The 20,868-nt window shown below is 33.3% G+C and overlaps 1 protein-coding gene across 1 annotated transcript in view; it reads left to right on the top strand.

Annotated features, from left to right (window-relative positions):
• The window catches only part of DYNC2H1 (dynein cytoplasmic 2 heavy chain 1), a 167,775-nt gene that overhangs the window by 23,406 nt on the left and 123,501 nt on the right, over positions 1–20,868 (top strand). The window contains exons 27-49 of the mRNA XM_062567281.1: positions 538–670; positions 757–874; positions 1,041–1,153; positions 1,242–1,361; positions 2,789–2,939; positions 4,456–4,658; positions 5,236–5,418; positions 5,671–5,853; positions 6,016–6,239; positions 7,031–7,146; positions 9,102–9,301; positions 9,977–10,241; positions 10,584–10,791; positions 11,185–11,314; positions 12,371–12,526; positions 13,334–13,593; positions 14,040–14,286; positions 15,221–15,372; positions 15,952–16,096; positions 17,336–17,438; positions 18,947–19,114; positions 19,249–19,373; positions 20,528–20,776. Coding sequence (XP_062423265.1) covers positions 538–670; positions 757–874; positions 1,041–1,153; positions 1,242–1,361; positions 2,789–2,939; positions 4,456–4,658; positions 5,236–5,418; positions 5,671–5,853; positions 6,016–6,239; positions 7,031–7,146; positions 9,102–9,301; positions 9,977–10,241; positions 10,584–10,791; positions 11,185–11,314; positions 12,371–12,526; positions 13,334–13,593; positions 14,040–14,286; positions 15,221–15,372; positions 15,952–16,096; positions 17,336–17,438; positions 18,947–19,114; positions 19,249–19,373; positions 20,528–20,776 — 3,952 coding nt within the window. The remainder of the gene's footprint in view (positions 1–537; positions 671–756; positions 875–1,040; positions 1,154–1,241; positions 1,362–2,788; positions 2,940–4,455; positions 4,659–5,235; positions 5,419–5,670; positions 5,854–6,015; positions 6,240–7,030; positions 7,147–9,101; positions 9,302–9,976; positions 10,242–10,583; positions 10,792–11,184; positions 11,315–12,370; positions 12,527–13,333; positions 13,594–14,039; positions 14,287–15,220; positions 15,373–15,951; positions 16,097–17,335; positions 17,439–18,946; positions 19,115–19,248; positions 19,374–20,527; positions 20,777–20,868) is intronic.

Genomic DNA, 20,868 nt, shown 5'->3' with positions numbered 1-20,868 from the left:
GAAGAAGGGAATATTCTGAATCACGGATTATGAACAAGGCAGACAGAAGATGCGTTTTGTTGACAGAGGTAGTGTAATTGTTTTTCAAGAATCACTTGTTGCTCAAGACAAGCACTTATTTACCTAAGAAATTACATAACTAGAATTTTAGATACATTTGCTCAAAACAAGCCATACAGATAATCAAGGAGGAGATTTTAGAGATGTAGAAATACATGTACCATTATCTATCTTGAATTGAGTTAAAATGACTTGTTGAAAGGGAATAAAAAGGCTTAGAATTGAATTTTCTTGGTTTTGGATAGAGGTAGCAAGAAATAGTCATTATTACAATTTTATTGGAGATGTATTGATGTAAATTTTGAAAAGTTTCAGCATGGATACTAAAAATTGAAAGTTATGTATCATACATTTTTTATGTATATATGAAAAATATATATGACTTGTCTGTGCTTTTTTAGATAATTACATATATAATATTCAGACTAAAACAGTAATGGTGGTCTCATAAATTATTTCCATTTTTCTTCTGTCAAGATCAATTTTGTCTGATATCAAGATGGATAATAGGATAATATCACTGAATGCCCGGACAGGATTAAGAAATACCTTAATTACCATTCTTGACCAGCTCCAGAGGTGTCAGAGATCTTTGAATGAATTTTTGGAGGTACAGCTGACATTAATTTCAGTTTCTTTAAAAATAACTAAGTTTGAATTTAAATTAACCAAAATTATTTCTTTTGTTTGTTACAGGAAAAACGCTCAGCATTCCCTAGATTCTATTTCATAGGAGATGATGATTTATTAGAAATCCTAGGACAATCCATGAATCCTTTGGTCATCCAGTCTCATCTTAAGAAACTTTTTGCTGGTAATGCGTTTGTCTTCTTTGTGAAAAGTACTCATTTAGAAATAAGTTTTTTCAAAGCTGAATAATCTGTTGCAGATTTTTTTCTCCCTTACTGCTATCAGATATCAATAAATTAATGTTTAAGACTTTAACAACAAAAATTTCATAGCTATTTTCTGGTTAATAGGCATTAATAGTGTGAGCTTTGATGAAGAATTTAAATACATAATTGCCATGAAGTCAGTAGAAGGAGAAACTGTTCTACTTAAAAACAAAATTCTTCTGTCAAATGATGTGGAGGTAAGAAGATCACATCCAAATATAGTTCAAGAAACTTTGAGAAATAAATTTTAATATAACTTGAGGATTTTTTAAATCTTTTTGTTAGGTATGGCTAAGCAGTTTGGCTTTGGAGATGAAGGAGACCTTGAAAAAATTGTTACTTGATTGTGTTACTGCTGGAAAAAAGTCGCAAGGTTCAATTGATCCATCTCTGTTTCCTTCTCAGGTAATAAAAGATCCAGTATTCCTACTGTGTAATCTTAGATTTACCAAATAAGTTTTGAAGACTTCTCAAATTTGAGTAGTTGTGTCCAATTCTGGGCACCCCAATTCAAGAGAGACATGGAGCTACTGCAACAAGTACAGTGAAGGGCTCCTAAAATGATTAAGGGACTGGAGCATCTCTCATGTGAGGAAAGGCTGAGAGAACTGGGAAGGCTGGGCCTGTTCAGCCTGGGGAAGAGAAGACTGAGGGGGGATCTTACCAATGTGTATAAGTACCTGAAGGGAAGATGTAGAGAGGATGGGGACAGACTCTTTTCAGTGGTGCCCAGTGATAGGATGAGAAGCAATAGGACACAAGCTGAAACAGGAAGTTTTGTCTGAACATAAGGAAAAACGTCTTTACTGTGAAAGTGGAGCAGGTTGCCCAGGAAAGTTGTGGAGTCTCCTTCCTTGAAGATATTCAGAAGCTGTCTGCACACAATCTTGGCAACGTGCTCTAGGTGACCCTGTTTGAGCAGAGGGCTTGAACTAGGTGATCTCCAGAGATTCCTTCCAACCTCAACCATTCTGTGATTCTGTGTGAATCTGCGAAAAATATATATGGATTTGGAAAAAATACCCAGATAAATATTAGGCTAGTCATTGAGTTATCCTGATTTGAAGTATAGAGAAATTTTTAAAATAGGCATTCTTGTAATTCTTATGCAAACATTCTTATCAAAAATATATCTATTTATTACATTTAGTGTATGTCTTTTTGCTGATCTTGGTTGGTAGTCAAAATTAGATGTGGACCTACTAAAATAGTAACAAAGAAAATGTTTTACATTTGATTAAAATATTGTTTCTAAAGCTTTGAACTACAAGCAGTGAAGGAAGTGGATTCTTTTATGTAACTACAACTAGTAAATTTAGCGACTAATAATCTTCGGATTGGCGCATCATTGGTGGAATTTTTTGTAGAGATCTCTTGAGTGACCATTTTGACTGCAACTTCATAGCTCACACAGTATGCTTCTCTAGTCAACCTAAAGTTATTAGAATGTAAGTGGAATATAGAAACTAGAATGCAAAATACTGTGTTACCAGATCAATGTTGCAAAATATTCTGAGACTGTTGCCTCAGTATGCCTAAATGCATTGGTTTCAGTCTGACACAACAGTTATTAGGCAAAACATACTTTAAAAATGATGTCACTACACTCAGTAACGTAACAAAAGGATTTCTACATTTTAGCTAAATTTTTTCAGGTTTTAAAAGGTGGTTATATTTATTAATAAGAGCATAGCAAATGTGTGTCTGTTTAAAAAATACAGTTAAATACTTTAAATATCAGATTTAATGAGCAATTATAAATGAACTGAAAAGCTTTCTTTCCTTTCTCTTCTGTTTTTATAAAGTATAATTTGAATCTTTCTCTTCCCAAGATTCTTTCTTTGGCAGAGCAAATTCAGTTCACTGAAGATGCTGAAAATGCTATCAAAGAGCGTAATCTACAACAGTTAGAATTAGAACTCATGGCTAAACTGGAACATTATACTAGCATAGATGCTAGTATAGAAGATACTGGGAATACAGGTATGAAAATGATCTTTAACATATAGCTCTTTACGATGAATGTATGGTTGTATAGTACAGAATGTATAACATTCCATTTATTTAAGCAGGCAATTACATAAAGTTATTTATGTAATATGATTGACAAATTTAGTATTGTTCATATTTCAGAATGAATAATAGATTTTTTTATTTAGATACAAAATTATCCTGGAGCATTCATATATCTGCAAATCACTTTCATTTTTTTGTAACTTTGTATATTTACTATTGTGTATTTATATCTTAATAATTTGTCTTCATCTACTGAACTTTGCTCCAGTGTTATATTCCACTGGAACTGTCCAGAAAGCATTTGAAGTACATGATTGTCATGGCAGTATATTCTGTACAACTATGTAAGTGACTCTTTTTCTGCATCTGAACTAGTCATTCTTGAATAGCAGATTTGAGAAACTAGTTACTCTTGAGGTATGATTGTTCTGACGCTTGTATTGTCCGAATGGGTCAGATGAATTATGCCTTAGAGTGCATGTTCCTCTCTTTTGAATAGAAAGGGAGCTTTGGATGGCTAGTGCAGATGTAAAAGTCTACAGCATAGGCTACATGAGGTGACTGTTAGTCTGTAAATATAAAAAGTCTCAGTTTTGACATGCAGGTAACAGTTTTCCCATTATATTTGTATAACTGCTCACTCTGCTAAATTCTAGTTTAGAATGTATGAACTGTTAACATTTGATATGTCAACTAGGAATAAGATTCATCCCGCCTACCTTTAGCCATTTCTAAATTTGGTGTTTTATCTAAATTACTTTTCTCTGCTCTTTCTATTTGTTGTTGAAGAAATGTCACTACTTACAGAGGACTTCTTGTTCCACCTGTTGTAGGATACTCTTACAGTAACATTTTAATTTGAGTAATAGATGCAATTTTGAAGTGAAATTTCTGATTATCCCCATTCACCTTACTTGAGTTCAAATCATGGAATGACCTTAAAGCATACAAACTGGATTCCTTTCAGATGAAACTAAATTAAAAGAGGTTCTCTTGGAGTCTACTGATGAAAGACCATTCAGTCCAGAGCATCAGCCTAGTTAGTATGAAGTAAAATCTCCAGAATGAGGATGATTGTCAGGTTCTTAGCATCAACTGTTTTGCTTAACAGCTGTACCTTGCTGATTACTAAAGTGGACATCACTGTAAACGTTGATGCTGTAAAATTCTGGAAAAAAATGGCTTTCTAGAAAAGCCTGTGCTCTATTACTCTACTCTGTTGAGTGTAGAGGCAGACAAAATGACTTGGAATAGACTAGTCACCTGTCTTTTAAAGGACTAGAGATACCTGATGATTCACACCATCTGTCACTTTCTCGATTTGTGTTGATTGCTTTGCATAATTAATAATCTTTCTATATATAACTGAAATGAGATCTGAATAAAATCAACTGATAATGGCAGGCAGCATAAAGAACTTGAGAATGGCTAATATACATCTTCCTTATTACATTGTTGTAATTTTTTTTGTGGTTATTTGCAGAATCGGGAATCCTTGAGCTCAAGCTTAAAGCTCTGATTCTTGATATTATTCATAACATTGATGTGGTCAAACAGCTAAATCAAGCTCAGGTCCACAGTGTTGATGACTGGGCTTGGAAGAAGCAGCTGAGATTTTATATGAAAGACCAAAAGTGTTACATTCAAATGGTAGATGCTGAACTCCAGTATACTTATGAGTATCAGGTCTGGTATTTTTAATTCTTACTTGGTAGCTTTTAAATATATGTAAAATAGTTTGTTATTTCATGCACACAGCTACTTCCCTCCCCACTGCACTTCCAGTTTTCTTCCATTTTGTGCCCTTAACATGCTATTTTATGGAAAATACTAAAAAATAAGGTAATCATTTTTGTTCCTGAGATTAGTGGGGTAAATGTGACTTGTATGGAAAGTGGTTGCAGTATCATATAATTAAATATTTTATAAACAGCATTCTATAAACATTAAATATTTTATAACAGGTAAAGCTTGCTACTTTTAAGTATTTGAGCGCAGTTTTGACTGAGTTGTCCCCTTTTAAAGTCACTTTCTATAATTCTAAAAATGCATAATGATTTGACAGTAAATATGCAGAAGACTGTGAATATAAAATCAGAAAAACTTCACAGCTGTAAACAAATTCATATACTTAAAAAGATAATAAACTTAATTATATTATCATATATTTTGAAAGTAATAGTTAATGAATGAAATTAATAAAATGACATCTTAATTAATTTCTGTGTACCAATCCACAATTTTTTTTTCTTTGTTTCCCCAGGGTAATTCCCCTAAACTTGTTTATACACCTTTGACAGACAAGTGTTACCTAACTCTTACTCAGGCTATGAGGATGGGCCTTGGAGGAAATCCCTATGGTCCAGCTGGAACTGGAAAGACAGAATCAGTAAAGGCCTTGGGTGGACTTCTTGGAAGACAAGTATTAGTCTTTAACTGTGATGAGGTGAATATAATTCTGTATAATTTAGGAGATTAATATCTATGCACTATATAATTCATAGAATACTGGAAGTACTGGAAGTACTGTGAAAGCAAATTCTGGAAGTACTTTGGTAATTTTTCAGTTTCCTGTTGCTGGTTACTTAGAAATTTTAGGATTTTTCCAATGACATATTTTTGCATAGCTAGGAAGACAGTATTTCATTACTTTCTTGGTGCTTGAATTTTAACAGAATTCTTTTTTTTTTATTTTAAGGGCATTGACGTGAAGTCAATGGGGCGCATATTTGTAGGCCTGGTCAAGTGTGGTGCCTGGGGCTGTTTTGATGAATTCAATAGGCTTGAGGAAGCTGTATTGTCCGCAGTATCCATGCAAATTCAGACAATTCAGCATGCTTTGAAGAAACATAGTCCTGTATGTGAATTGCTTGGCAAAAAGGTACAGCAAAATGTATTTATTTTCCTCTTGTAAAGCTAGTGTATAAATAATGGATATCCACTAACTCAAAAAGTGGCTAGTGCAACTAAACATCATCCACCCAACATTTCTTGATACTGTTTTATATTACAATATAGTATTACAATGTACTTCTAATGCTAGGTTGGAATGGATCATAATTCTGGAATTTTTATCACTATGAATCCTGCTGGAAAAGGTTATGGAGGAAGACAAAAACTGCCTGATAACCTCAAACAACTTTTTAGGCCAGTTGCTATGACCCATCCAGACAATGAACTCATTGCAGAAGTGATTTTGTATTCAGAAGGCTTTAAGGATGCTAAAACTCTGGGTAGAAAATTAGTGGCTATTTTTAATCTAGCCCGGTAAGCTTATTTTTAAAATATTACTTAGTTATATTTCTGTCTTTATAATTCTCTTTCCTCCTACTTTTATTGTAGTATTACTCTATGTGGTTATCTCACTGGAATCTTGTTTCTTCTCCATCCATCTACACTTAATTTTTGTTAATTTTCTGTAATATTTTATGACTTAGATATTACAGAAAGCTATGTGTCAGAAGCAAAACTAGACATCAAACTGCAGGTTTAGAATCATCTAAAGTTTTACATTCAACAGAGCTTCTTTAAATCTGAATGATATATCATACAAATCTCTATAGTTACTGATTTAAAATACTTCCAAATAGAAATATTGCAATATATCAGGAGGCTCAGATATAAAAAGATATGGAATGCATTACACTCTCAAGGTGGCAAAGTACTGTTCTGCTACTACTTTCATTATTTCTTTCTTTTCTATTTGTTGTTAGCTATGAATGTGAGTATATGTTTGTGTGGTGAAGCATCTTGAAGTTATTGAAATTCAATTTGATTATAAGTATACATGTTAGAAAAAACAAAATTATAAACTACCAGAGATGTTAATTAATGCTATTATGGCAAATAATAAATTCATTAGTTGTTGAATGTACTCCCTCTGAAAATTTCAGTATATCATTACTGGTGTGTCTGAAGTTTGTATGGATTGTGCTACGTAGGCATACCTACTTTTGTTTTGTCCAAGAACATATTGTGAACATATTCATTGGCCAAGTAAAACAAATTCTCAAGCTATCACCTGAAGTTTATTTCAGCATTGCTATTTTTAAATTTAGGGAGCTTCTGACACCACAGCAGCACTATGACTGGGGCTTACGAGCACTGAAGACTGCTCTGAGAGGCTGTGGCAGCCTCCTTCGTCAGCTGAAGAAGCGTGAAATGAAAGAAGAAAGTAAGGTTAACTGTGCCAAACTTTTGATTGTTTAGGATGTTGTACAGAAATAATTATTTACAGCTTTCTTGTTCACTGGAGTTTTGAGAAGCCATGTCTTGGATCTAGAAGCTATACATAGAAGAATTCTGTGAATTTTCTTTTTCATCAGGGGATTACAAAAGACTGTTGTCATGTTTCTTATATGACAAGATTCAGGAAATTATTCTGGGGTAATTCAGAATGATTCTCAAAGCATATAGTTTTCATCTGATTTTGGTCAGGCATATCCAGCCTCTGATGTATGTGTATTCTTACTCATCAGTCATCTTACCATTTAATTCTGTTTGAAATTTATTATCACATGGCAGAAGATATGAATGAAATTACCTAGATATGGATTGGTAGATATAGGCCAATATAATGACAGATAGAAATGATAGCTGTGGATTGGATTGGACTGGAGTGCTGTATTTTTTACATATTTTTAAATGAGTGGTTGTAATTTTTTGTTTATATCTTAAATGAGTGGAATTTAAGATTATAAGTTGGATAAACATTTCAAATCTTTAGGACACAACTACTACTACTTCTTTGTTTAAACAGCATATGGCTGTCCTGGTTATAGCAAGAGTTTTTAGAGACAACTTTGGTTTACAAACTGTAGCATAGCAAATGGTAAAAAATTTGTGATTAACGTTCTGACTCTGCCAAAGAGAGGTTATCAGCAATGTTTTGTAGTGCATTCCCATCAGTGTTCCTAGTTACGCCTTTTTTTATCTTCGTGGTTGAGTATGTGAAAATTTCTGAAAATTGTTTAGTCTGGCTTAAATTATAGTCATCTTGTCCCTAGAAAGATTTGTTTGTTTGTTTGTTTCTTATCTCTTGGCTTTTCCAAAAAATGCTGTTTTCCTGTTTCTTTATGTTTTCTTATATTGTTGAGTCAGCATTTTTTGTTGTGTCAAAAAGCAGGCCTAGGTTTTTAGATGTTACTTTAATTTTGTACAGTTTGCTTTTCAAAGATAATTAAGCCTTTCTAAAACATATTCCTAAGTGTCAATATTTTTTCTCATAACTTTTACATCTTCTAGTGAGAAAATTTGCGTGTGGAAGCACTGTACTTAAAGTGTTTTTTGAGATGAAGAGTCTTGAAGTTTTTCCAAATCCTAGCAGGAAATACTGGTTTTGGACTAGTATTGGACATTGGGGAGGAAAAAAAGAAAAAAGAAAACAAACCACAGCATGGAAAGGACAATTAGAGAATGGAGATTTTCTGTCCCATGGGTTGAATCCAGTGTATTGTGCATTCTGGTTTGGCAATCATTTACTCAGAAGGATGACAGAAATAGAGGATGATTTTCACCTGTGCTTCCTAATCCTTCTCTCTGGAAATTTGTGTGTTTTACATGAGGTCATTTGATTAAAAAAGCAAAAATGAGAGATCCGTGCCCTTTGCCTTTTACTTCATGAGAGTATCTGTTTTTTCAGTAGAATAATCTTTCTTGTGGCCCTTTTCCTTCTGATCCCATAACTCTTACACCTCTATGGTACCTCAGATTCTATTTTGGAGAAACTTGACTTCAAGAATTTTTTGTAGCTAGTTAAGACGTACTTCAGAGATGTGACTTCAAACTGGCTCTGGCTGAGGGAGGTCTAGAATCAAGGTGCTGTATTTTTGATATGAATTCTTTAACAATAGGCTAACATACACTGCTATTCCTGATTTAAGTATCAGGCTTTCATGTAATAGCTGGGCAGTGTCATGACCATTCCCTGTCTGTTTAGAAGGCACTTGCGAGCATATATGATACAGTAAAGCAGCCATCTAACTTCCCAGTAGGGCAGTATCTACATTGGATTGTAGTCTGTGATTCTATCTTTGATGTTTTATTGGTATGGTTCAAGTGCTGATATAGTTCAACCAAGAAAAATAAACTTAAACTTACCTATCTCTCTCCTTTCCCCCCCCCCCCCAGTTAATGAAAGTCACATCGTGGTTCAGGCTTTGCGGCTTAATACCATGTCAAAGCTTACATTTGCAGACTGTGCACGATTTGATGCACTCGTTAAAGATGTCTTCCCTGGCATTGACTTTAAAGATGTAGAGTATGCTGAGTTAACTGCAGCTTTACAACAAGCCTTTGAAGAAGCAAATTTGGAAATTATAAGCACACAGGTAAATATCAGCTATAACTACAAAACAAAATGAGTTATGCTAAATTAGGAGTAATGGATATTACATGCATTTGATTCAATTCCTGTTGTTTTTGAATGAAATCTGCTATAAAAAATGAGCAGAATAACTGAAAGTTAGATTTTAATTAAACGTATATGAATAATATCTGTATGTGGCCACTGTGGCCCGAGCACATCTCCCAATCACTTGTGTAATTGAAAGAAAAACAGTGCAAGAAAATTTAATAATAAGACATGAGCATATGGTGCATACTTTAGTTCAAGCTGGGTACAAGATCTTATTAACATTTTTAACAGTAAAAGAATTAATTATGTGAACATTTCTTTTTATCAAGCAATTGTGTATCTTAGCTGTATTTGTTTCTTTTAGGGCTAGCTGAAAATTTGGGACTGAAGTTTCTTTAGTTTTTCAGTAAAAGTATGTCCGAAAGACATTTTTGTATTAATACTTCAATGAAATGTTTATGATAGGAAAAATAAGTTTACTGATACTCTTTTATGTCATAATTTTATTTGCAATTACCTTATTTCAAAAAAAAAAAAGTTATGGAAAGAAAAAGAACACATGAAAAGTAAAATAGAAAAACATGAAAAGAAAAACCATGACTAATTCAGCTTTACAAGTTCTTATAGCCCTTTATTCTTTAATATTTAGATCAAGAAGGCTTTGGAACTGTATGAACAGCTACATCAAAGAATGGGTGTAGTTATTGTAGGTCCAAGTGGTGCAGGTAAATCAACACTTTGGCGGATGTTAAAGACAGCACTTGGTAAAACTGGCAAAGTAGTGAAACAGTATACTATGAATCCTAAAGCTATGCCTCGACATCAGTTACTTGGCCATATTGACATGGATACCAGAGAATGGTCTGATGGCATGCTTACAAACAGTGCTCGACAAGTGGTTCGAGAACCCCGAGGTATGTCTGTTAAAGAGTGTATGTATCATTATACTTAATTTACTGAAATTACTCATTTTTAATTACATTTTTACATTATGTTGTTTTTAATTTGTGATTTTCATAAAGTAAAAAAGACTTGGTGGCAATCATAGTCAAGAACATTGATCTGTACTTTTCAAGCTTTTGTGATAAGAAATAAATACAAATAGACATCAGAAGGTGATGATTGTAAAGAGTATCTTTAAAGAACTTATATTTAAATCACAATGAATAAAAAGTAATAATATTAAAATAACAAAGAGTCATATTCTTTAAGTGTTTTTCTTGGGTTTGATATTCTGTTTTTGTGTCTGGAAATAGACATTACTTCATGGATAATTTGTGATGGTGATATTGATCCTGAATGGATTGAATCTTTGAATTCTGTTTTGGACGACAACAGATTGTTGACTATGCCCAGTGGAGAAAGAATCCAATTTGGCTCAAATGTTAACTTTATATTTGAAACTCATGATCTTAGCTGTGCCTCTCCTGCTACAATATCTCGAATGGGAATGATCTTTTTGAGGTAAGTCACAAGAATATTACATACTTTTTAAAATAGGCAAGTATTCTTACCTTTCTGCTCTGGAAAGGGAGTCTAAACTGTGGAGAGATTTGATTAATTGCTTACACATATGAAGCAAATTTCTGATAGAGTTTGCCTTAGATTTCATGTCACTTCTAAGTCGCCTCTTAACAGCCTTTGGGCAAATATATCTCAAGACTTTTTGAAGGAGACCTGGTTGATTATTTGTTTCTATGTGATCCTTAGAGAGCCCAAATATTGATTGGGATTTCTTATGTTAAAGTTTTTTCCTAAATTTTTCCTGGAATTTTGTTCTTCCCCTTGAAAATATCTACTTGAAGATGTAACTGTCTTGTTTTTGTTCGAATCTTATTTTGTTTTCTGTTGTATTAGTGATGAAGATACAGATCTCAGTTCTCTGATAAAGTCTTGGCTAAAAAGTCAGCCTGAAGAATGCAGAGATAACCTTGAAAATTGGATTGGAGACTATTTCAAAAAGGCTTTAAACTGGGTTGTGAAGCAGGTTGGTAAACTGAGTACTTAATTATTTTTCATCTTCTGTTGAGATAATCCATTTTGCTAGACTAACACTGAAGAGCTCATTCATATTTAATGAATTTAAATTTAAATAAAAAAGAAAAACAACAGCACTTTCTCGACAGCTATTTGCTTAATAAGGTTTATACTGAAACTGTTCTAATCCCTGTGAATTCCTGGAAACTGATAGCTGTGTTTAAAGTTATAAAACTTTGAATACAGTTTTATCTTGTTAGATTCATGTATTCCTCTGAAACTAAATATCCATATTTAATTTTCCATACCAGATGTTTCTCTATATATTTTTAAAGATCTGAAAGACCTGAAGATCTAAACAAAAAAATGAAAAAGTGTAAAAAATTTGAGATATCTAAAAAAAAGTAGTGTAATTGTTCAGGATGCTGAATTTTCACAGCTGCCACTAACCCATCCTGAGTTGAAATATGTAAATTTAGCTCTGTGACATTCTACTCAAAACCTTAACAAAGAGATCTTTTAATATGCAAAAGGCCTAATAAATGTATCAAAAATGATTTTCCTTACAGGTAAGTTTAGTTTTGTTTGGTCCAAAACTCCATCATCCTGATTCTGTGACTCTAGGACATACATTTAGACCCTTTTTCCTCTGCATGTATTTTTTTTTTCTTGAGGTATGTAGATCTTTCTCTGACTTCATACCTCTTCTGAAGGAGTTGCCTTTACATTGAGCAAATGGCATCTGTTACATGAAATGTTATTTAGGCGAAATCCCTACTGCTGTGAATAAAGAGCTAATATTTGTAAGATCTGTGTTACCTCCTGCTGGGGAATACAAATGGTCCTACTGTATTTTTAATATTATTTCCCCTCTGGGCTTTTTCCTCCATGGAAGTTTTTTAGACTTATAAAATAATTTCACATCAGGTGAATTTTATAGAACAAGAGTGCTGTTCAGATATTTTATCAATTGCCTAAGTGTCAAAGACCAATGAGTAATACTCTGTTAACAACGCATATTATTATTAAGACTATGCTTAAATCTTCTACAACTTAAAATTTACAGAATGACTATGTGGTAGAAACAAGTCTGGTTGGGACTGTGATGAATGGGCTGTCTCATCTACGTGGATGTACTGATCGTGAGCAGTTTATTATTAACTTGTTACGAGGGCTTGGTGGCAACCTTAACATGAAATCACGACAAGAATTTACAAAGCAGGTAAGTAATCTTTTTTGGCAAGTTTACACTTGGAAGACTTAGTTATTTTCTATCCTCTAACACTACAGATTTACAAAAGCAGAATATTTGTGCTTTAATTTGTTTGCAATCTATGTTGTCTGTAGGAACATCTCAAAAGTAGAGAGAGGTTTTGTATGTTATAGGCAAAGGTGATGTCTGTACTGCTGAGTGCATCCAGCCAAGAGGGCAATCCCTTGATGCTGTACCAAGTTATATAGCCTCTGTTCATACTGTTTTATGCAAGGTTCCTCCAGAATACTATGTGTCTGTACTGCATTTCTGATTCCACAAGAGTTATTTTTGTGTCGTTTTTTCTGTTCAGAATGCCTGAAATAATGTTGGGTGCTGTGGCACACCTCATCCAGAGTTACATTTGGATTCTGCGTTGGAGTGAATGAAATGGTTCTTTCCAAAAATTAGTCAGGGAGCTAAGATGGTCAAGGGTTGGACTCAGGCTCTGGAATTAGCAATGGATGCACGTGAATGAATTATCTTGTTTATGTGATAAATACTATTAAAAATGTTGCTTTGCTAAATGCAGAGTTAATTTCATGTTGTTTATATTGTGAAGAAGTAGTATGTTACTGTTTAGTTAAGGACTTTGTCATAAAGCATATGTATAACGTGATTGAATAAGGTTTCACGGGCAGACTTAAGTTTATAAAATGCAGGAAATAAATGCTTGATTTTACAAAAGTATGTTTTGAACATTCTTTAGATGAACTTGAAATTGTAGATATTGTCATCAAGAATACAAATTTAACTGATGATTTATTTTTTTTAAAGATCTTTTGTTGGGCACAAGAATCTCCACCAGATCCCAGGAAGCCCCTGGACACATATTATGATACTGGCACTGGACAGCTAATGACATATCAACTGAAAAAAACTGAAAATCTAACAGCTGATGACTTTAGTAATCTCCAAACACTTCCTGTCATCCAAACCCCTAACATGCAGAGATGTTTAGATTACTTTAGACCTTGGCTAGATTTTAACAATGAGCAGCCATTTCTTCTTGTGGGTCCTGAAGGATGTGGAAAAGGGTAAAAAATATTTCCTATTTTAAGCAAAATATGTTCCTACTTAGGTGGTAAAGTGTGTAAAATTTTGTAATAATGCATATTTCATAAGATTTTCTGATTCTTAGTTACAGAAAACCTGAAACAATCCTTCTATAGTGGCAAATAGGTAAATTCTTTGGAAGATCTCCAGAGAGAGCTCAGGCATATATTGTTTCTCAAAGATTAACTATTTATTTACTTATATGAAGCTCTATACTACTATTTTGTTGAACTTTTTGAATGGAAAATAGTGCCTTTCTAAAGGCAAGAGTGTTTAGTTCAGCATTTGTAACACCTATTTTATTAACACAGGGTGCAACATATGTGTTTGAATTCAAAAACTATAAAATATTTGTGGATATGCATTATTTTTTAACACATTTATGTATTATATGTGCTCATACGTATGTACACATTTTCTTTGTTAGGATGTTGCTTCGTTACGCGTTTTCTCAACTCCGATCCACGCAAATTGCTACCATTCACTGTAGTGCACAAACTACTTCTCAACATCTTCTGCAAAAATTAAGTCAAACTTGCATTGTAATCAGTACAAACACTGGGCGAGTATACAGACCAAAGGACTGCGAAAGGCTTGTTTTGTACTTAAAGGATATCAACCTGCCCAAACCTGATAAATGGGGAACAAGCACTCTCGTGGCTTTTCTACAACAGGTGAACACTTAATTCTTTGGAATAGATAATAATTATCTATAAAGAGAATTATATATACTGGAAATAGTTTACTGTAGTTAGTAAATACGTACATTCATCATTTTCAGAGTTAACATTCTGTATTGACATTATTTTTATTTGTAATTTGGTAGAACATATTGGTGTCAGCTAGAACTAAGATAACATTTTGGTTTGGCTTATAGCCATAAATAATAAAGACAGTGCTTGCCTCAATGGCTTGTAATCTGAGCAATGTTTTACAATGTAAGTTAATGATGTAATGTAATTCTTTTATAAGTATAGACTGGAAATCCAAGTGTAATATTTAAAATAATTTCATTGGGATTTTGATAACTTTTCCTGCTTATCATACTCCCTTTCTTTTCTTCCATATTTCATTAAGAGCCTCAGGGTACCATAACCCACCACTTCTTTTTTGTTTTTATTCATTTATATAGTGTGTATATTATCCTTTTCCTTTTCCAGGTATGTTCCCTTTTAGTATAATTATTTCTTTCAGATATAAAACCATTCAACACTTAAGATTAAGTAAAGTTTTCAGTGCTTTCCTACCATTATTGCCTACTGCCTAGTTTCCTGTTAAAGATAAGAAGCCAGTATTCCTACTTTATGTTAGATTTTCATATCCAGGGAGAATTATTGGCTAATTATGGACAATTCTAGCCTACCTTGGCTTATTCCTTGACCTCACAACATGGCACTGATACTGGTTTTTGTTAATAAGATTTTATAATTGCTTGAAAATTAACATTTTAGACTCTGTTATGGAAAAAAACACTGGAACTGAGCATCCTACTGGCAGTTAAGAAAACAGTAATAGTATTATACTTCTCACTAATGATTTTTTTTTTATTTTGTAAGATACCTTATTGACTATCTTTTAATAAAATGTTTATTTATTTTTTTATTAAAGGTTCTGACATACCAAGGATTTTATGATGAAAATCTGGAATGGGTTGGTTTAGAAAACATCCAAATTGTGGCTTCCATGTCTGCTGGGGGAACATTAGGAAGGCATAAACTTACTACCAGGTTTACTTCTATTGTTCGTATTTGTGCAGTCGAGTAAGTATGTGGAAACTCATTTGACTTTGAGAACACAGATTAGAATTCAGTAAGATCCCTTACTGAATTAACTCTGTACAAAGTTGTGGTCTGTGATTGTTTTTGGCATTTTCTAGTCCTTCATCTTTTCTAATATTTTGGAATCTTCAGATCTGACATCGTATTTGATGCCTCTTGGCGTTAGAAACTGGTTAAGGAACAATCTATAACTACCTAATCTTGTGAAGTATTCGAAATATGTTTCCTGTTGGATGATTTTGCTTTCAGTAAACTGCTATTTTGCAGCTTTATGTTAAGGTATTGTTTGTAGGATTAGAGAAAATGTAATCGTACACATTACATTTAAACTGTAGGATTGAAAAGAAATTTTGTTAAGTGTGAGTACATTTAGAGATATATTTAGAAAATTTATGAAGGTTGCCTATAGCAATAAAAAGAAGTTATGTTACTTAGCTGCCTGGTGTAGGTCTTATTCACTGAAATTTCATGGGACTTGTTGATATAAATTTGAAACTTTGTTCTTAATAAAGAAATTAAGAATGAATTTAAGTAATTTTCTTCTGTCTTTTTTCCATGTAGCTATCCAGAGAGAGACCAACTGCAAACTATTTATAGTGCCTACTTGGAACCTGTACTACAGAAAAACCTAAGGAATCACCCCGCTTGGGGTTCTTTACCAAAAGTACATCAACTAGCAGGATCTATGGTTCAAGTGTATGAGCAGGTGTAGAAATTAACTTCTTTTTCATAGAGATGGAGAATTTAGAAATAAAAATGTTGTTTAATCATTAGCTTGGATATTAACAAGAGATTAAGAAGTTTTATCAGTATTAAAATGTAAAGTTTTATCTTTTCAGTAAGGTTTATCTCAGCATTAAAAGGCTATATGTTTACAGAGACTCCTAGATATTAGAACCAAAGAGCATTAAGAGCTCTTGCTTTGCCAGATTTATTGTATGGCTTTGGCAGGCATCTTAATCTGTATATACTTTCAATTGTTGGTTTATAAAATTTAAATAATAGTATTTCCCTACTTTCATCTTTTTACGCTGGATGAGGAGACAGCATACTTTAAAGATTGTTATGTGCTCGGGTATTAAGATATATAAATGCTAAAGAGATTCATGAGGACGCTGCCTTATGCACATCAAGGACTACTTATTAAAACTTCTACACAGTTAAAAATAGGTGTTTAGGCACACAAGTTCCTTTTTTACTTCTCACTCAAAATTTAAGCAACCTTTGCCTAGCAAAACACTTAAAAACTTACTTCTCTTACTACTGTAAATAGTGTTACTGGAGTAGGTGGGAAGGGTATGTAAGAGCTTACTGTATGTTCTGAGAATGTTTCCATCTATACAGAACCATGTTAAAAACCTAGTCTTTATGACCAGAGTGCAGGTATAGCCACCAGTTAGTAGGCACCACGTAGTAAGAGTTTCATATGATATTATTAAGATATTCTAAGAAATCTAAGTTTAAGTTTTATCACATCAAAATTAAATAACTGATGATAATTATTCTTTCAATTAAAGTTGTAAATTCAAATATTCTCTTTGAAGAATGAGTGTTTCTATGATAAGTCATTTGTAGTGAGTGAATGTTACTCATTTATATTTCTTTTGCATTTTATATTTGGTAAGATGTATTGTTTTGAAAAGATTGTGTGCTATGTATAATAATGCTACACTAAGAAAGTCCTAGGTAACTTATGCAGTTGTTGTTTGCCTCAAAAATGGTGCAGAAGAAATGTTCTAACTATGAGAAATTCTTAGGTATTCAGAAAACAGAATTTGTACTATTGATCTTCACGCTTTTCAAAAACACCAAAGTGTGCATTAGTAAAATATCTAAATATACAGTGTTAATAGAAACTTATTTTATAGGGTATTTTAGAAAAAATAAAATCTACAATTCCAAGTGGTTTACAATTTAAAACTTTTTTTTTGACTTCTCTTTTTAGGTACGGGCAAAATTCACAGTTGATGATCACAGTCATTACCTCTTTACACCATGTATTCTTACTCAGTGGGTTCTTGGTTTATTCAGATATGATTTAGCAGGTGGTAAGTCACTTACCTTATTTTCAGTGATAAAGCATTTCTGAAATGTCCTAAGATATTTTTGATGTCAATCTTACTGTTGCAACTTGTGCACCTTCTGTGCTCCTTTAAAACCATGAACGGTCTATTCAGTTGAGGAAAATAAATAGTCTAACAGTTTTTTCTGTAACCCATAGCAAACAACTATAAAAGCTTGTATGATGATTTAAAACACTTGTGGAAGCTATTTGTAGACTAAGGGAAAGAAGTAGGTTGAGACTGTGTCTTTTTCTGTAGGAACCTATAGTTTCCCTGTTACCCCCCTCCCTCTTTTTTTTTCTCCCCCCCCCCCCCCTTTTTTTTTTGATGATACAACTTCTGGATGCCCAGAGGCTTGCCACTGATGTTTCTCTTTATATACTTGGTTGTGTATACCCGATGAGGTGACTGTGGAACAACACCATCTATGACCTACTTAACAAAAGAGGAATATCACCATCTGTAAACATATAGAAATCTACCTTATTTATATAAATATTTATAAATATCTGTATAAAGTCTAAATATTCTTACGATTTTTGAGTGCTTGACAATTACAGTCCAGTCTCAAAGTTCTTTTCTTAACTTTGGAAAAGGTAAAATTTGTTTAATTTTGGATGCTTTTCCAAGTAGACAACTTAGGCTTCTTTCTGTTTTCTTTTTGTCCTTTGTTACCAGGTCACGAACAACTGCTTCTTATTATTTTTTATTTGTTACATTAACTGGAACAAAGGGTTACCTAGAGAGGTGCCTTAACACATATAAAACTGATAAGAATGGTATGCTTATATTCCATTAATTTTTTTGATCCTCAGATGGTATAAATCAGTGTAGTTCAAATGATGGCAGAAAAGCTACACTGACAGTCAGTGAATAAGTAATCTCAACCTGTTAAGAACTCAATGGTTGCATCTGAAAATGATAGATACTTGTGCTTTTTCAGGGATGAACAGTATGGTGTGTCATTTACTCCTTACTGAATTTCATCTCACTTTGCTTCTTATTTCTGAGAGGAATGTTGAAGTCTTATATACTCCAGTGGCCTTTTATAATAGACACTACCTGTTTGGGGATTTATTATTACTGTACTACTTATTATCAATCTTTCTCTTGCTCCTTTAGAACAATCTACCCTGGGTTTTCTTTCCTTTGTCTTTATTGCTGGATATTTTGTCGTTGTTTGTTTTGATTCTGTGTACATCACCTTGTCCGTTTCCAATAGGATGCTGGCACTAAACTAGAAAACTTGTTTTAACAAAATGTGTTTAATTTTATCACATTTATTTTATTTTATATTTTAATGATACATTAAAATGTTATTATTACTTCATAATATTTGCTTTTTTCTCTTATGTCTTCCATATTGATGGTCTCCTGGTGGTATGTAATCTCACTTACTCATTTTCGATCTCATATTTTGAAATGGAAAATTTGAGACATCTAGAATTTATTATGAAAATATAAACTTAAACCTCTCTCTAAAAATTTTGTAGGATCATCAACACAAACTGTAGACTATGTATTGGAAATTGTTGCTTATGAAGCACATCGTTTGTTCCGTGACAAAATTGTTGGCGTGAAAGAACTCTCTGTATTTGATAATATTTTAATGAAAGTGTTTCAAGGTGACTGGGGCTCAGATGTTCTGGACAATATGGCAGGTAAAGAATTTAAGACATATTACATAAACTTGAAATACCTGATTAGGATCCACCTAATCCAGTCAGTCTGATAAAATCAGTTACCGTATAAATTGAGGACCTATGCTTCTAAATGTTTCATTTTATTTTCGCAGATAACTTCTATGTAACTTGGGGAGCTTGTCATGAGGCATTCATTGCTCCAGGACAGGCACTACCACCACATGGGAGGCCACTTGGCAGGCTAAACTCAGCAGACCTGAAAGATATTATTAAAAAAGTGAGTCAAAATTAAGGAATATATAAAAATAAAACTTTAATTTCAAAAATGTACAGCAGTGATTCAAAGACATTTTTTGGAGGAAGTAGCATGCAGACACCATGTTTAGGGTGGGATCTGCTATTTGTTCGAAGATTCATCTCTTCTGTTTGGTCAAAGGAGGGAAAGTCTGTGATGCTATGTGGCAGGCAGGAGGAAGTATCATGCAGCAAGACTGCTTTAATGGAAGGGCCTAAATGTCATTTGCTGGTGACTTACCACAATATGATGGACAGCATTTTGAGAAATACTGATACACGTTTATGTATTGTTTTGAGCACTGAAATGTTTTATGAAATGTTTCCTACAGTAATTTCTGTTTAAAGAGATGCAGATATATAGTTTGGAGATTTGTCATGCTTTTAAACAGCAAAGAATGAAAAATTAAACTGAGGAAGGAATGCAGGCATGTTAACTCTACTAGTCTCATCTGATTTTAATGTGAGAAGTCTGAGGTCATCTGCCCTTTATTGGTGAAGTTTGATGGACTGCTCGTGCAGATGGGAAACTTGATCCTCTCTCCTTAATTGCCCAGTTGTGGTCAGTAGGCTCTATGGGCAATGAAGTTCAGTAGCCTCAGTAATCATAGAGTTTCTTTTTCTCCAACTGCAGAAAGGTGATGGATCTCAAAGCTGAGATTTAGTTAAGTATAGTGAGGCCAGAATTTAATCTTGGAATCTGCTATTATATATATTTGGCTAGGAAATCCCATAATCTGAAGTTATACAGGCACTAGCAGCTTAAAAGTGATCTAAATTATGACAATATTAATCTATAGTCAAACCACAGATCAGATGTCATTCCAGCCCTATATTTATTTTTAATTAATTGAGTGGTAGATTCATATTTCAATATATCAAAGTATTCTAGGGTGGCCTGGTGCTGAGGATGGTGTACAATTCTCTTACTAAGATAATGTGATCTGTTCATTGCTCTATAAGGTCAAGCAAGGTATCTAAATTCTATCACATACATAATTATTTGTAGAGAATATTAGCTTTGTTTCTTAAGCTTTCAAAACTTTAATTTCTAAACTTCTAAATGTTGGATGTTTTCCTATCTTACTGCTTATAGTTATTATGAATGAATAAATTCCTTTGTTGCTTTTTAAATAGGGTATTACCCATTATGGGCGAGACAAAAAAGAGATTGAGATTTTACTGTTCCAAGAAGTCATCAATTATATGTCCAGAGTGGACAGAGTGCTGAGTTTTCCTGGAGGGTCGCTCCTTTTGGCAGGACGGAGTGGTGTAGGTCGTCGAACAGTTACATCTTTAGTTAGTCATATGCATGGAGCTGTTCTGATTACACCCAAAGTTTCCAGAGGCTATGAGCTGAAGCAATTCAAAAATGATCTTAAGCATGTAAGTCACTCATTGTCTTACATTTTGTTGTTTTGTAGGCTTTCATTTTAAAAAAATGGTTTTGGGAATTTCAAATGACACAAAATTGCTAT

The sequence above is a fragment of the Rhea pennata genome, chromosome 1 (genome assembly GCF_028389875.1).
Source record: "Rhea pennata isolate bPtePen1 chromosome 1, bPtePen1.pri, whole genome shotgun sequence".
NCBI lineage: Eukaryota > Metazoa > Chordata > Aves > Rheiformes > Rheidae > Rhea > Rhea pennata.
This window is presented reverse-complemented; position numbering and strand designations above follow the sequence as displayed.